This window comes from Zalophus californianus, chromosome 15 (genome assembly GCF_009762305.2).
Source record: "Zalophus californianus isolate mZalCal1 chromosome 15, mZalCal1.pri.v2, whole genome shotgun sequence".
Taxonomy (NCBI): Eukaryota; Metazoa; Chordata; class Mammalia; order Carnivora; family Otariidae; genus Zalophus; species Zalophus californianus.
The window spans coordinates 32,608,636-32,622,383 of NC_045609.1; the positions used below are offsets into that span (position 1 = coordinate 32,608,636).

Below are 13,748 nucleotides of genomic sequence, written 5' to 3' on the forward strand. Positions count from 1 at the left end.
TTGTCTTTCCCCGATGGGACGGCAGTAACCATAATTAACCGAGATGCACTCAGCTTGGGCAGACATACCCATGCAGGGGCCTCAGGAGCAGACGATCGCCCCGGTTGGAATGGCTAATTGGCTGATCCCTCCTCAGAGCCCCGGAGCATTATGGTCTCTGTGATGTGTGATGTTACAAGTCACGCCAGTAGCATGCTGTCCTGCCTTTGACTTGAACCTCAGAATGCCCCCCCTCCACATCCCTGCATCAGTCCATCTGTTCATTCACACATTTGTTGAGCACCTGCTGGGCATCAGCTGGTCATTTGGGGAAACTGATCCTTACTGTCCTGCAGCTTATGTTGCAGTGAGGGGAGACGGATAATAAGCAAACCCATAAATGGATGAAAAGAGAGGTTCAGAAAGTAGAAGTGCTTTGAAGGGAAAAAAAAAAACAAGCTAATGGAGTGGAGAGCGAGGGGTGTGCAGGGCCAGTGAGTGGTTATGGAGGGCTCCTCAGTGGCGGTGATGCTGGAGCTGAGGCCTGAATGCAGATGAGGTACCCCGCAGAGCTCTGCAGGGAGAGGGTTCTAGGGGCTTCTGGAGAAGCTTTGGAGAGGGGGTAGGCCTAATCACCCACCCTCCCCGGCCTCCTCGAGGGTCCTTCGGAGGGGCAGCAAGCTCTCAGCCTGTGTCCCCTCCCTTGGTTGAGAGCCAAGGTAACCCACACCCACCGGTTGCCATATGTTGATCCCAGAGCTTTTGAATGCAGCCCAGCTCAGGGGCCGCCCAGGACACCGGCCCCTTTTGTCAGCAGGCAGCTAAGTAACAATTTTTAATTCATAAGACATCTTGCCCAAAGCCCGTGTCCCAGACTGACTCCCAGTTTTCATCATGCAGCAATACTGTCAGATGGGACGGGGGCGGGGGGCGGCCCACAGGCCAGCCTGCCCCGTGGACCCCGAGGGCCAAAGCAGCACACATACAGCTGGCTGTCTCCTGGGCTAGGGCTGGCACGGGAGGAAGGAAAATCCAGGGCCCATGGGTGGGGGGTGGGCCTGAACTCTTCAGCTTCATGAGAGCTGAGTCTAACTCCGTATTGCACCCCTCACTACCTGGATGACTAAGGACCAGTGATTTTTTAACTGCTCTGTGCCTCAGGCTCCTTATCTGTAAAATGGGTATGATAGTATCTATCTCCTAGGGTTGGGGTGTGAAAATTGAAAAAGATAGGCATGCAAAACGCCACACGGTGCCAGACACGATCATGTTGGTCGCAGGGCAACCCACTCACAGCTCTCTCTGGATGAGCTGCACCAGAGCGGGGGACGGCCCGGTTTGATTCTTCCATTCAGGAGGCAGGCCTAGCAGGGGAAGAAGGAACAGGAACCAAACTGTGCACCTACTGTGCGCCAGGCACTGCCATAGGTGTTCTATTGACATGATCACGCCTGGTCCTCACCCGGCCTGGTGAGGTGGGAGCTGTTACCTGCACGTTACAGAGGAGGAGTTTGGCTCAAAGGAATTAGCAGTCTGCGGGAGGTCTCACAGCTGGTAAGTGGCACATCTGTTGCTGGCACCTAGGTCTCTGTTCATCCTGCCAGTTTATGAATGGTAGACAGTATTCCCCTGGGTGTTGATCAAACAGGCTCCAGACAGAGACCCCCGGAGAGAAGGGGGTGCAAATCCCAGTTCTGCTCTCTTCCCTGGGAAGGGCCCCTGACCCTGGGCCTGAGGAGGGCAGGGTGAGCAAGTCAGAGGCCAGGTGAGGGTCAGCGTCCCCCAGGTCACCTCCCTGCAGCCCCCATCCTCCATCCAGGGACTGACATTGGAGTGGCTGGATGTTTGAGCCCAGAAGCCCAAACAGATCATGAGCTCCTCATAAGCACGGCCTTTTTCTTCCTTTCTCCCCTGGTCAGCCCCAGGGCAGGGCCAGCCTGGAGCATGCCCCCACCCAGTGTGTGCTCCGTGACCCTTCCTAATCACCGCTCAGGTGTCCTTCTGAGTGCTCCGGGGGACAGAAGTGTGAGACCCTGGCCCTTCTCCAGGCCACCCTGGATCTTGCTGGGAGAACCAGGGACGCCCCCACCATGCAGCCCAGCCTGGGCCTCAGAGGACTGCAAGATGCCATGGCCCCCAGGACTGGCTTCCTGAGGCCTGTGACACTGAAGGTGGATCTTAAGAACAGGAAGGAACAGGGTGGAAGCCGTTGGTTTTCCTTCAACTTGGAGGGCAGCAGGCCGGGTTGCTGTTAGCCCAGCAGAGCAGACAAAGCAATTGAAAGTCATGCCTGTGTTCCCATGTGTACCATCAGCCACTCGCTAACTGCATTCCTCCCGGACCTGGCTCGCTGTGGGTCAAGATGCTGCCGGGCGAGATAACAAGGGGGCATGATGTGTGAGTGATGGGATTTGGCAGGAGCTAGGAGGAGGGGCACCTCGGGAGTGGGGGAAGCTGTCAGCCTCGGAGGAACAAGGCGGTGGGCGGGCGAGCCTCCATGGCCCAAAGAGAGAGCTGCGCCTCCTGTCTGCCGAGGCTGACCTTCTCCCCCCTCCGCACTCCCTCCATGCACCTTCCCTCTCCCACTTCCTCCCCTCTGCCTTGGACCAGCTGTAAAACTCCGGAGCCCTTGGCTTGACTCTGCTGCGCCCTCTAGCTGCCACTCTGCCTCTCTCCTTGTGTGTGACTCCCCACGGGTCTGCACCTGCTCACTGTCCCCACATCTGTGCCCCACCTGCCCGCAGGGTCTCACAGTCTGACCTCTGGGGGCATCTGAAGATCCAACTGCCGGCCTCTGCCGGATCTTCCGTCTCCCGAGCCTCTCTCTCGATGCTGCTTGACCCGCTGACCTCTCTTTCTTGGAACTTCCTCCTCTCCTACCTCGGGGCACCTGGGACTATACAGTGTCCCCCTGCATCTCAGACTACTGCCGGTCTCCCTAAGTTCTCCTGCTCATCCTCCCTGGAGCCATAGGTCTGCCCTGCAGGTAGCCTTGCCAGCACCCTCTGTGTATAAACACCTGGGTTGCTAAGAGCTCCTGCCCAGAGCCCTGCCTTCCCACTAGTCCCCACCGTGGGCACTCCTCACCACCACCTGGAGGACATCGCCACGTAGACATTCTGCTGCTACCTCGATCTGCCGTGGAGGAATTGATCTAGAACTTCCCAGGACGTTACGGCGTTTTAACCTGGGACTCCCTCCTGAGCAAAAAGCAACCTGGTACCACTCCATTCTATGTAGGAGGATGATCTCTTGTGTCTCTGCATCTGCTTGTCCCTTGGCATGGGGCCAAGTGCAGAGTGGTGCAAACAGGTGTGCAGGGCCAATGCCCGTGGGGCAAGAAAGAGAGATGTAAGCCAGCCACTTAGTAGCCACGTGACCTTGGACCAGTTATTTGATCTCTCCGAACCTGCTTCCTCACATGGCTATGTTCTTAGTAAGTTATTGTGAGGAGTAAGTAATATGGCTGCACAAATGACTTCACTCGGTTCCTGGCACATGGAACTTCTTGATGAGTACCAGCTACTGTTCTTCATAAATAAGGGAAAGAAGGTGGGGATGGCCCCTTGGCAGCCTTTCATGCGTTCGCAGACTTGATTCACATCCCCCTGGCCTTTCCTTTTGGAATCTGAAGAGGTCTGGGTGCCTAGAGCTCCTAGAAGGGGTGGCTGCCCCCAAGAGAACCAGCAGGGCGATAAGGACCTGCTTCTTCTCTTTTGTGAACGCTTTAAGTCACCAGTTCCCAGGGCCCTTAGGGCACCGAGGTGCAGTCCCACTCCACCCCAGAACCCCTCCCCTACCAGGTAATATCCACAGGCACCTAGGACAGCACCTGTCGACCCAGGGGAAGCAGCTGTCCTTCTGCTCAGCAATGGGGCTGAACAGGTGAAAGGCGTCCCGGGTAAGCCTCCCCTGGCCCCCCAGTCCCCACGGGACTTGGATAAAGAATGTCTGGGACACCAGAGGGCTGACAGCATGGTATCAGCTTCCAGGGTAGCAGAAAAACTTGTTTGTGTGGCTGCCAAGCCCACAGCCCCCTGGGGAAGGGAGGTTGATAGTAGGGGAGCTAAGGGAGAAGAGCAAGGAAATGGTGACCCATCCCCGAGGCCAGAGCCCTGGTGAGATGCCCTGTGGGCCTTGGCCTTGGCCTCGGGGCTGCCAGTTTGTACACATGGGCTTTTGGTTGTGAGGCCCTCCTGGCCAGAGGACAGGGTTGGCTCAGTCACAGGCTTGGGTGGGGGTGGGCGTGGAACAGGTGGTCCACGGTGGTATCATCTCGGTCCAGCACAGGTAGCCGACCTGTGTGGAGAACTTCCTACATGTCAGGCGCTGTATTCACTCCTTCCGGTGAGGACTATTGTTACCCCCAATTTACAGACTAGAAAACTGAGGTCATCCAGCTATGTTACGTAACTTGACCAAGCTCACCCAGCCAGCAACAGGCAGAGCTATCTGAACCCATACAGTCGCCCTCCCGAGGGCATAATCTTAACCACCTCTCTATGCCACGTTGCTTTCCTTCAGGGAGCCTACTTATGTGTTCAACAGCCTGATTATATCGTTAATGTCGATCTTCACCGTAAAACTGACCACATCAACCTGGCCTGCTTTTCTCTACTGATTCTCTAGCATCTTGCACACAATAGGTGCTCAATATGAACTCAAATGAGTGAGCGATGTAATCAGTCCATCAGTCTTTGAAAGAGTCCTACCCTTGGCCCTCTCTGCTTGGGGCTCAGGGCTCACCTCCTGCCCGTGCCTGAACCAGCATCCCAGGAGTCCTGCTATTGCCATGGTGACAGACCATCAGAGCCAGTGGCTCACTCAGGTGGTCCTGTCGGCTCCCTGGGTGTAACCCTTTCTGGCTGTTGGTCCTGGGAGTTGGTGATTCATACTTGGCAGGAGGCTGAGAGGGGAACTCCACACCGGTAGATATGGGAAAAAAGGCATCTGTGTGTGTATGTGTGTTGGCGGAGGGTCCCTGAATTTGAATGTGTACCAGTTGGAGGGCATTTGCCTGCACATTTGTTGGAGATAAATGCCTGGGTCAGGGGAAGGGATAGTTTATGTGCTGGAGACAGACTTCAGGTCGGGGATGGGCAGTAGGGTCATCATTGGGCCAGAGGTGCTGTGTGGGGAGGTCCAGCTGAGTGTGCCATGGTTGATAACCCCATTTTTCAAGCCAAAACCCAAAGCACATCATTCAATAAGGGACTTCTGGTTTGTGAAGGGTATATAGGAAAAATCTTACGAAGGTAACAATTGAATCACATTTAAACATTTGATAGGTTCCTTTATTGGGAAGAATAAATTTATATGGAAATTCAGAATGATGGGATGCTAGCCCTGGGAGCTGGGGAGGCGGGGCCCACGCTGTTGGGGTGGGTAATGGGTGGCAGGAGGCTCGGAGGTGTTGCTTCAGGGCAGCCCTTCAGCTCAGCATTTAGGGACTCAGAGGACCCAGCCCCCAAAGGGCCCTGTCATGTCCATGCATCACCCCACCTCAGCCCTGATCACCCTGTGATGTGAACACCTGGTTGAGGGCTGCATCCCCTGCTAGAATGTGTCTCTGGCACATCATAGGAGCTCAGTAATTGTTGAATGGATTAGCTAATGACAAACAGATGAAAGCCTCCATCCTCCTGCTTCCCCAGCAGCGGAATTCCTGGCTAAACAAAAAGACACCCCCTTACCTTCATGCATGTCTATGCTTCCTTACAGCCCTGTCCTCTCCACTACACCCACTCAGCAGGAAGGTGTCCAGGTCTCTCTATGGCCATGGGAGGAAGCTCCGGGCAAGGGGGAGGCTGGAGTGATGTCCACTCCCTGGCCAGGCCCCACGTCAGATTCCCCAAAGCCCACAGTCTGAGAGTGACGTGAGACCTGAACGGGCTCTGCAAGCATCAGCTGTCTCTCCCCTGCCCCAGCCAACCCCTGTAGTGGGCCGGGAGGACAGGGGAGGACAGCCTCTAGCTACCAACCGGGTAGAGGCCGATGCCTTGCCAGCCAGCAGAGGGTTAGCCGAGAACAGCCCGTCCCAAAGTCTAAAGTTAGAAGATGAAATTGTCTCCACTCTGTGCTTTCCCTAGTTGATCCAAGAGATGATACGAGCCCCTAACCGTGCACAGATCCCTTTAGAGCTGGGGCATGGGGCTTGTGGGGAGATACAGTAGCTTCCACCTGTGTGTGTCGAAGGCCGGGGTATTGATTAGTTCCTACCTGTGGAATCAGTGTCCATCCATCCCCTTCCCCAATCCTGCCCATCGTCCAGGGCCCAGCTCAGGCAGTACTTAGTGAGTACTTTCTTTGTGCCAGGAACTGTTCCGTGCGCGTGTGTGTATATATACATACATATATTTCATACTCATTCAGTTTTCATGACCTTGTGAGGTAGATCCATTATCCCCATTTTACAGATGGGGAGACCAAGACAGAGGGGTTAGGTGAGTTGCCCAAGGTCACACAGCTGCTACATGGTGGTATGGGGATTTAACGCCACCTCCTCTGTGATGCTCTCCTTCCTTGAGCCTTCCCACATGCGAACAGTCTCTCCCTGATGTGAACTCAGAGATGCTGGTTCTCACACATGTCGAAGCCCCCTTACCAGGATTCCCGAGAGACCGACATCCGCATCCCCCACAGCACCACGCACAGGGCCCCGGAGATGGCTGACTCTGCGAATGAATGGCAGTGTGTGAGTATGTGAATGAGCCAACAAACTGGTTAATGAGGAAGAGAGAAGAGTGGAATTGGGATTTGCCCAGGTGAATTCACAGCCTGGCGGGAAGGGTACACGGACGAGAGTGGGGGCCCAGGTGGGCTGGGAGCAGCGATCCTTCAGGAACCTGCTTGCCACTGGGTGCGCAGCACTGGCCAGGGTCCTTGAGGGACAGTCATGAAAGGCCCCCCAGCTTCAGGCCGGCCAGGAAGAGCCCGTGAACACACAGGGAGCAATGGGAGAGCAAACAGTACGGTGGCCACTGCCTGTGAGCATGGAGGGTCAGCCAGAGAAGTCGGACCGCCTTCCTGGAGGAGGTGGAGGAGCAAGAAGAAGAGTGGCACTCGGTGGGAGGGTGAGAGGGGAGGCCCGGAGAGGAAGGTGTACACAGACGGAAGAGGAGGCAGGAACGGACCTGGTGATTTGGGGAAGCTGGGGAAGCCGCTCTGGGGACATGGGACACCTGTAGGGGGAAGCATAAAGTGAAGTTGGTCGGGGAGACAGGGGTGGGCACAGAAGCTTCCAACTGAGCTGGTGTCGCTTGTGTATGAATTTTGCCAGTACTTTAAATATGTACTTCAAGTTTTAATAGGTACTTAAAATAAATGCTCATTCTTAAAATTGAATTAGGTCTTTAACTTACATTTATTATAAAAGGAACTTTTATACCAAATAGAAAATTAGAATAGAAAATGACCGTTGGGGCGCCTGGGTGGCTCAGTTGGTTAAGCGACTGCCTTTGGCTCAGGTCATGATCCTGGAGTCCCGGGATCGAGTCCCACATCGGGCTCCCTGCTCGGCGGGGAGTCTGCCTCTCCCTCTGACCCTCTTCCCTCTCGTGCTCTCTATCGCTCTCATTCTCTCTCTCTCAAATAAATAAATAAATCTTTAAAAAAAAAAAAAAGAATAGAAAATGACCGTAAAAATAAGCACAAAAGGAAACCAAACTAGGTTTCTGCTTTAGTCCATTCGGGCTGCCTATAACAGAATACCAGGGACTGTGTGGCTTATAAACAACAGAAATTTATTTCTTACAATTCTGGAGGCTGGGAAATTCAGTATCAAGAGTGTCTGCACGGTCAGGTAAGCGCCCTCTTCCTGGTTCATAGACAGTGATCCCTCACTGTGTCTTCACATGATCGAAGGGGCCTGGGATCCCTTGGGGTCTCTCTTTATAAGAGACTAATTCCATCCATGAAGGTTCCACCTTCGTGACCGAGGCACCTCCCGAAGGTCCCACTTACTAATACCGTTGTGTGGCTTTGGATGTCACCATATGAATTCTGGGGGGAAGCAAGCATTCAGAACATAGCAGTTATTGAGTCTTAGCTGAGTACCACTCCCCCTGGAAGCTTCCGAGCCTGAAGCCTGCTCTCTCTCTGTTACGAAGGAAAACAAGCACGTGTTGGAGAGGTGCTGTAGGCATACTAGCACCAAACCAAGACTTTCTCCTTGACTCATTCCAAGAGACAGAGCAAAGGAGGAGCAGAACATCCTCTGCTCTGTGAATCAGTGCTGTCTGCTGCGTGGGCCGCATCTTCCAGAACACTTCCCATTACTCCTTGGGCCAGCATCCGTGTTAAGTTACTGATTCATCCTTCACACACACAGAGGAGCCCTGACCGCAGCCCCTGCCTACCTGGCCTGGGCCCCAGGCATACCTAGAATGGTACTCTCTCTTGCAGGGAACACCAACAGTATCTTCGCCCTGGACTATATCAGCGGAGCGCTGACCTTGAACGGCCTACTGGATCGGGAGAACCCCCTGTACAGCCACGGCTTCATCCTGACCGTGAAGGTGAGAGTCAGGTGGCGGGCAGCTTCGTCCCATGGGGAGGGCTGCCCACACTTGTGGTACCAGCCTCCAGCAGTGCCCCCACGGAAGCCCCCGGCCTCTCGCCCTGCATGGTTCCGGGGCTCGTGCCCAGGACCCCGTCAGGAAGGGACCACACTTACCAGGGCGTAGGCCGAGTCAGGGCCTGGTGCTGGGCACCTCACAGCCATTATCAACAATTACATAGGGTTAGGACTTTTATCCCCCTTTGAGGAATGAGGGGGCACATAGGAGGTGCTCATCCGAGGTCCTTAATGCTACCTATGATTCCAAGTTCTCTGTTGTAGCCAACTCAGTTCTTATATTGACCCCGTTTCTGGGGTTTGTCCCATTTCTAATTCTGACAGCTCCCCTGGGGCTATTCCCTAGTTCGGGAGCAGTAACATAGTGGGGAGAGGGGGAAACCGCTGGGGTCCCTACCCTGGAGGTGTGCTGGAGCCATAACCCTCTGGCCCCTGTATCCCCTGCCACTGACGGCCGGCTTCAGTTAAAATCTCTGATTTGCAGAGCCGTCATTCCCTGCGAAACCCATTTAGGGTGTGGACTTTGCCTGGGCCACAGGGGTCCTCCTCAGCCCCTCCCATCGATGGGGCGGGGGAGGGCACAAGGCCTGAGGAGAAGGGCTTGGGGAAGGAGGTCCTTGCATCCCGAGGCTAATGGAGCAGCCCAGCCTGGCCCTTGATTGCTCTCCTTGACCTTGGGAAGGCTGCAACAGCAACGGGTTGATTAGCCCTCCCTGGCCAGCTGGTTCCTCTGTGAGCACACTGCCACCCAGTGTGCTCACTTGGGCCGGGTAGGGGCGAGGGGAGAGGGGCTAACACATGGCCCCTTCCCTACCCTGCATCAAGCCACCAAGCCAGGGGCCCCTCTCTGCCTCCCCTCCTCTCTGCTTGCTTCCTATGGAGGCACGCGGTTCCCGTTGAAGAGAACTGTGGCCTGGCCCCAGCGCCACCCCCAGCTCACTGCGGGACCCCGAGCTCAGTTCTTCCATCTTTATATAAAATGTGAGGGTGAGTTCCCAAACTTGGCTGGCTGTGAATCCAAACCTCCTGGGGAACTGGTAAAAGATAGCTAGTCCTGGGCCTCCTGCCCAAAGATTTGGGTTCAGAGAATTGAGTGAGACCTGGGGATGGGTATTTGGGGGCCAGCAGGCTCTGGTGCAGAGACAGGGGACCCAAGGATTTGGCACTCAGGATTTCTCCCCGAGTCTGACACAGACCCTCATGGTACCTAGCACAGTGTTTGGGCCATAGCAGATGCCAAATTCAGTCTTGATTACCTGCTAGCATAAAAATTCTTGTGCCTTCAGTTTTATCATCTGCCAAACTGAATAGTCTCCCTTTGCCCCTTGATGAGCCCCCGGATCTGTCTTATCATCCCCACGCCACCTCGTCCCCTGGTTCTGGAATCCTACTGCCTAAGTTTGACACCTGCCCTGACTGTGTGTCCTTATGCAAGTTCCTTAACCTCTCTGAGCCTCGGTTTCCTCAAAGGTACAATGGGGATGCTAACGACAGAATCTTCTGCCCGGGATGGTGGTGAGGGGATGGGGATCATTTACATAAAGCACAGGACCTACCATTGAGAAAGCCTTGGTCAATGATCATATTGTGACTATGGCTGCCTTCCTCTCTGGGGTGTTTGTCCTCTCCCTGCAGGGCACAGAGCTGAACGATGACCGCACCCCATCCGAGGCCACAGTCACCACAACCTTCAACATCCTCGTTATTGACATCAATGACAATGCCCCGGAGTTCAACAGCTCTGAATACAGCGTGGCCATCACCGAGCTCGCACAGGTGGGCTTCGCCCTACCCCTCTTCATCCAGGTGGTGGACAAAGACGAGGTGAGTTCCGGGGACGTGTGGCCTGTCCAGACCCCTGCCCTTCCTGAGCTCTCCGACCCTGGGAGAGATGCGAGGTACCTCCGGGCTTCCAAGTCCCCATCTATAAAATAGAAACAAACATTCCTGCCCGTCCTCCCCTGCAAAAATCGGCAGTCTCTAATCCTCAGCCTACCCCCTACCCCCGCAAAAACTCTTGGAGCACACACTTCTGGTGTGTAGTTCTTCATTTAGTGATTTATTTAGGAATATAGGCTCATCCTGTTGATCTAATATGTACATCATAAAACATATACGAAAAAATAGATATTTTATTTATTTATTTTTAAAGATTTTATTTATTTATTTGACAGAGAGAGAGACAGCGAGAGAGGGGAACACGAGCAGGGGGAGTGGGAGAGGGAGAAGCGGGCTTCCCGCCGAGCAGGGAGCCTGATGCAGGGGCTCGATCCCAGGACCCTGGGACCATGACTGGAGCCGAAGGCAGACGCTTAACGACTGAGCCACCCAGGTGCCCCCCAAAAATAGATATTTTAAAAGTTGGGGGCTGTTGTATAAATACGACCTTGGGGGGAAAAAAAAAGTCTTATTTCTGCTTTGGGTGTAGTAATGACTCCTCCTTTTCCATATGAGTAGCATAAGTGCTTTCAAGGGGATCCCAGGCCACAAGGAGACGCCGGGGGTCTGGGAGGCGTGCAGCCCCCTGCAGGGCCTGCCTGGCTGAGGCCAGTCTTAAGAGGAAGGGACATGTGCGGTGAGTGAGGGAGAGCCCCAGAAGGACAGGAGGGAGGAGGCTCCGGGATGGGGCCCTTCCCCCACCAGGCCTGGATGGGCCGTGCTGATGGGGAGACCCTCTCAGCCTTCCTCCCCCCCACCCCTCCCGTGTCCTGTCTCTCCCCTGCCTGTCAGCAGCCACAGTCCTTAATAGCACTTCTATTTATTACCGCGGCTCCCGGCCCACTCTGCTCAGGAATTCCATTAGGTTTTCCAGCCTGAGGGGCTTCTCTGCAATTATGCCTCGCAATGCGGGACTCCGCACTGGCCTTGCTCCAGGCCTGGCTTCCCGCTCGCTCCTGCCCCTCTCCACTCCGGCTGCTCAACAGACCCCCCCACACACCTGCCCAGGAGCCCCTCCTCCCATGATTCAGCCGGCTCCTGTCAGCTTCCCTTAGCTGCACACCGTCCACGTCCACCCCAGCCAACCCTTGCCCCCACCAAGGACGCAGGTCCGCGAGGGCAGCTCAGTCCCACTGCGTGTGGGTGCGCATGCGCCCGTGCGTCGGCCACTTGCCCCCACCTCCTGCTAAGTCATCCCATCCCTATCTGAGATAACTAAAGTAGGTACTGAGCACCTACTGTTTACAAGGAGCTATATTTGGTCCCTTGGGGGAGTGTAGCCCATGGAACCAAGTATGTTTACACGAGGGTAGTAGGTACTTTTTTAAAACATATGCAAAAATGTAGAAAGTTTAAAAGGTGGAGATAAACAGGTATGAAAACGAGCTCCAACATTTTCTCATGCCCCAGGGGGTCATCTTTTATCCCCCTGGAGCGCAGCACCCCCTTTAGACACTGCTGTGGGAGTGAGAGCCTCGGGAGAAAGTACCCTGTCTGGTTTCAGGCTATGATGAATGTCCAAGAGAACAGAGATGCTGGTCCCCGCGTGTGGGCCAGTGACAACCGGCAGAGATGGCTCCAGAGCTTGGCCGAGGATGGGGGAAGAAGGGGCCAGAGGACCAGCCAAAGCTCTATGGTGAAAGGGGGGACCAGGGCTGAGTCTTGGGACACAAATCAGATGGTGAAAAGCAGCCAGGAGGGCTGGCGGGTTGGGCAGTGGCCCACAGAGAGGCCCAGAGAGAGGAACCTTCGAGTAGGAGGAGGGAGCAGGCCGTACTGTGTGAACGAACGATGCAGGGTTTGCATAGCGGGCTGGTGCGAGGCTGGGCTGGGACACAGGCCTTGAGCCCTGACTGCCAAACCAAGGAATGGGGGCTCGATTTTGGAGGCAACCTAGAGGGGAGGCAGCTTGTGGCCCAAGCTCTGGAATCAGCCGGTGCCTGTGTTCAATCTAGCCTTGCAATTCACGACCTCTGTGACCTTCGATGAGCCATTGACCCTTTCTAAGTGTCACTTTGCTCATCTGTGTGAAAATGTATCCGTTTCTACTGCAGTCACAAATTAACCCTGAAACAGAGGTTTATTTCTCGCTCAGAGATTTATTACTACTCATCCAGCACAGGTGGGCAGGGAGACCCCACTCTGTAGTCACTCAGGTACATGCTCTGCAGTCACATTGGTCACTGCAGGAGGGAGGGGGCAGCTAGGGGGGGCAAGCACCAGGCTCTTCTGTGCTTCATCCTGAGCTGCCCGGAACTGCCCAGAACTAGGGACGTGGCCCCACCTCACTGCCAGAGGGCCGGGGACTATGAGGAAGCGGCTACATATTTGGCTTGCCAACAAGGGATAGAGAAGGAGATCAGACCTTTAGTCTGTAGGACTTAGCACAGTACCTGCCACACACCCAGATGTTAACCAAGATGGTCCAGGGAGCATCCCCACCAGCAGGGCCAGAACCCCAGGGCCTTCTCACCACCACTGGTTGGGGGATTTCAGGGCCACCCTGACCCCTTGGGGTTTAGTTCAGTCCTGCTTTGCTGGAAGGCCTGTCCGAAGCGTCTGCAGGGAGGCTGAGGGGTGTCTGGGTCCAGCCTGCCTCTAGTGGTTACTCCCTACCCAGGCACAGGTATCAGCATGCCTGTTCTGGACTGGGTGCCCGCTGCTACCGGGGACCATTCCACTGCTTGCCCCAGGGAGCTGGCCAGTCTGACAGTAAAGGGCTGGCTCCTCCCTAGAGGGTCCCCGCTTCTCCAGGGCTCAGTGGGGTACAAAGTGAACTACTGATGAAAAAAGGCAGCCCAGAAGCCCAGACTCCCCACCCTAAGGTCCTCTGGGTCACAGTCCAGCCTCCCCGTAGAGCTGCACCCAAACCATCCCAGACGTGGTCCTGGGCCAATTCCTAAATAAGACGGAGGAATAAATTGCTTTTTAAATTGCCCTGGTGGTTTGTTGTTGTTGTTGTTTTTAATGTCTCCCATCTCTTCTCTCCAGAATTTTGGAGGGATCCAGATCTGGTTGAGGTAAATGATCCCAAGGCCCCATCTTGGGTGCTAAGGGTCAGGCCCCAGGTTCCTAGAGTGGAGTATTTCAGCCACGTTGCCAACGTCCAGACTCTGTGAAAAATCAGGGAACCTCAAAGAGAAACCAGGCATCTTTTGTAAAAGGAGATTTTAAAAATTAGTCCTTTCTTCCAGTTCTCTTTCTGAGGGGAGGGTAGGCGTTGGGATTCGTGTCTGGGGTGAAGGTGGCTGGATTT

General features: G+C 54.9%; 1 protein-coding gene across 1 annotated transcript in view; it reads left to right on the forward strand.

Annotated features, from left to right (window-relative positions):
- Window positions 1–13,748, forward strand: part of CDH23 (cadherin related 23) — a 414,708-nt gene that overhangs the window by 221,766 nt on the left and 179,194 nt on the right. Inside the window, exons 10-11 of the mRNA XM_027587690.2 lie at window positions 8,383–8,495; window positions 10,190–10,378. Coding sequence (XP_027443491.2) covers window positions 8,383–8,495; window positions 10,190–10,378 — 302 coding nt within the window. The remainder of the gene's footprint in view (window positions 1–8,382; window positions 8,496–10,189; window positions 10,379–13,748) is intronic.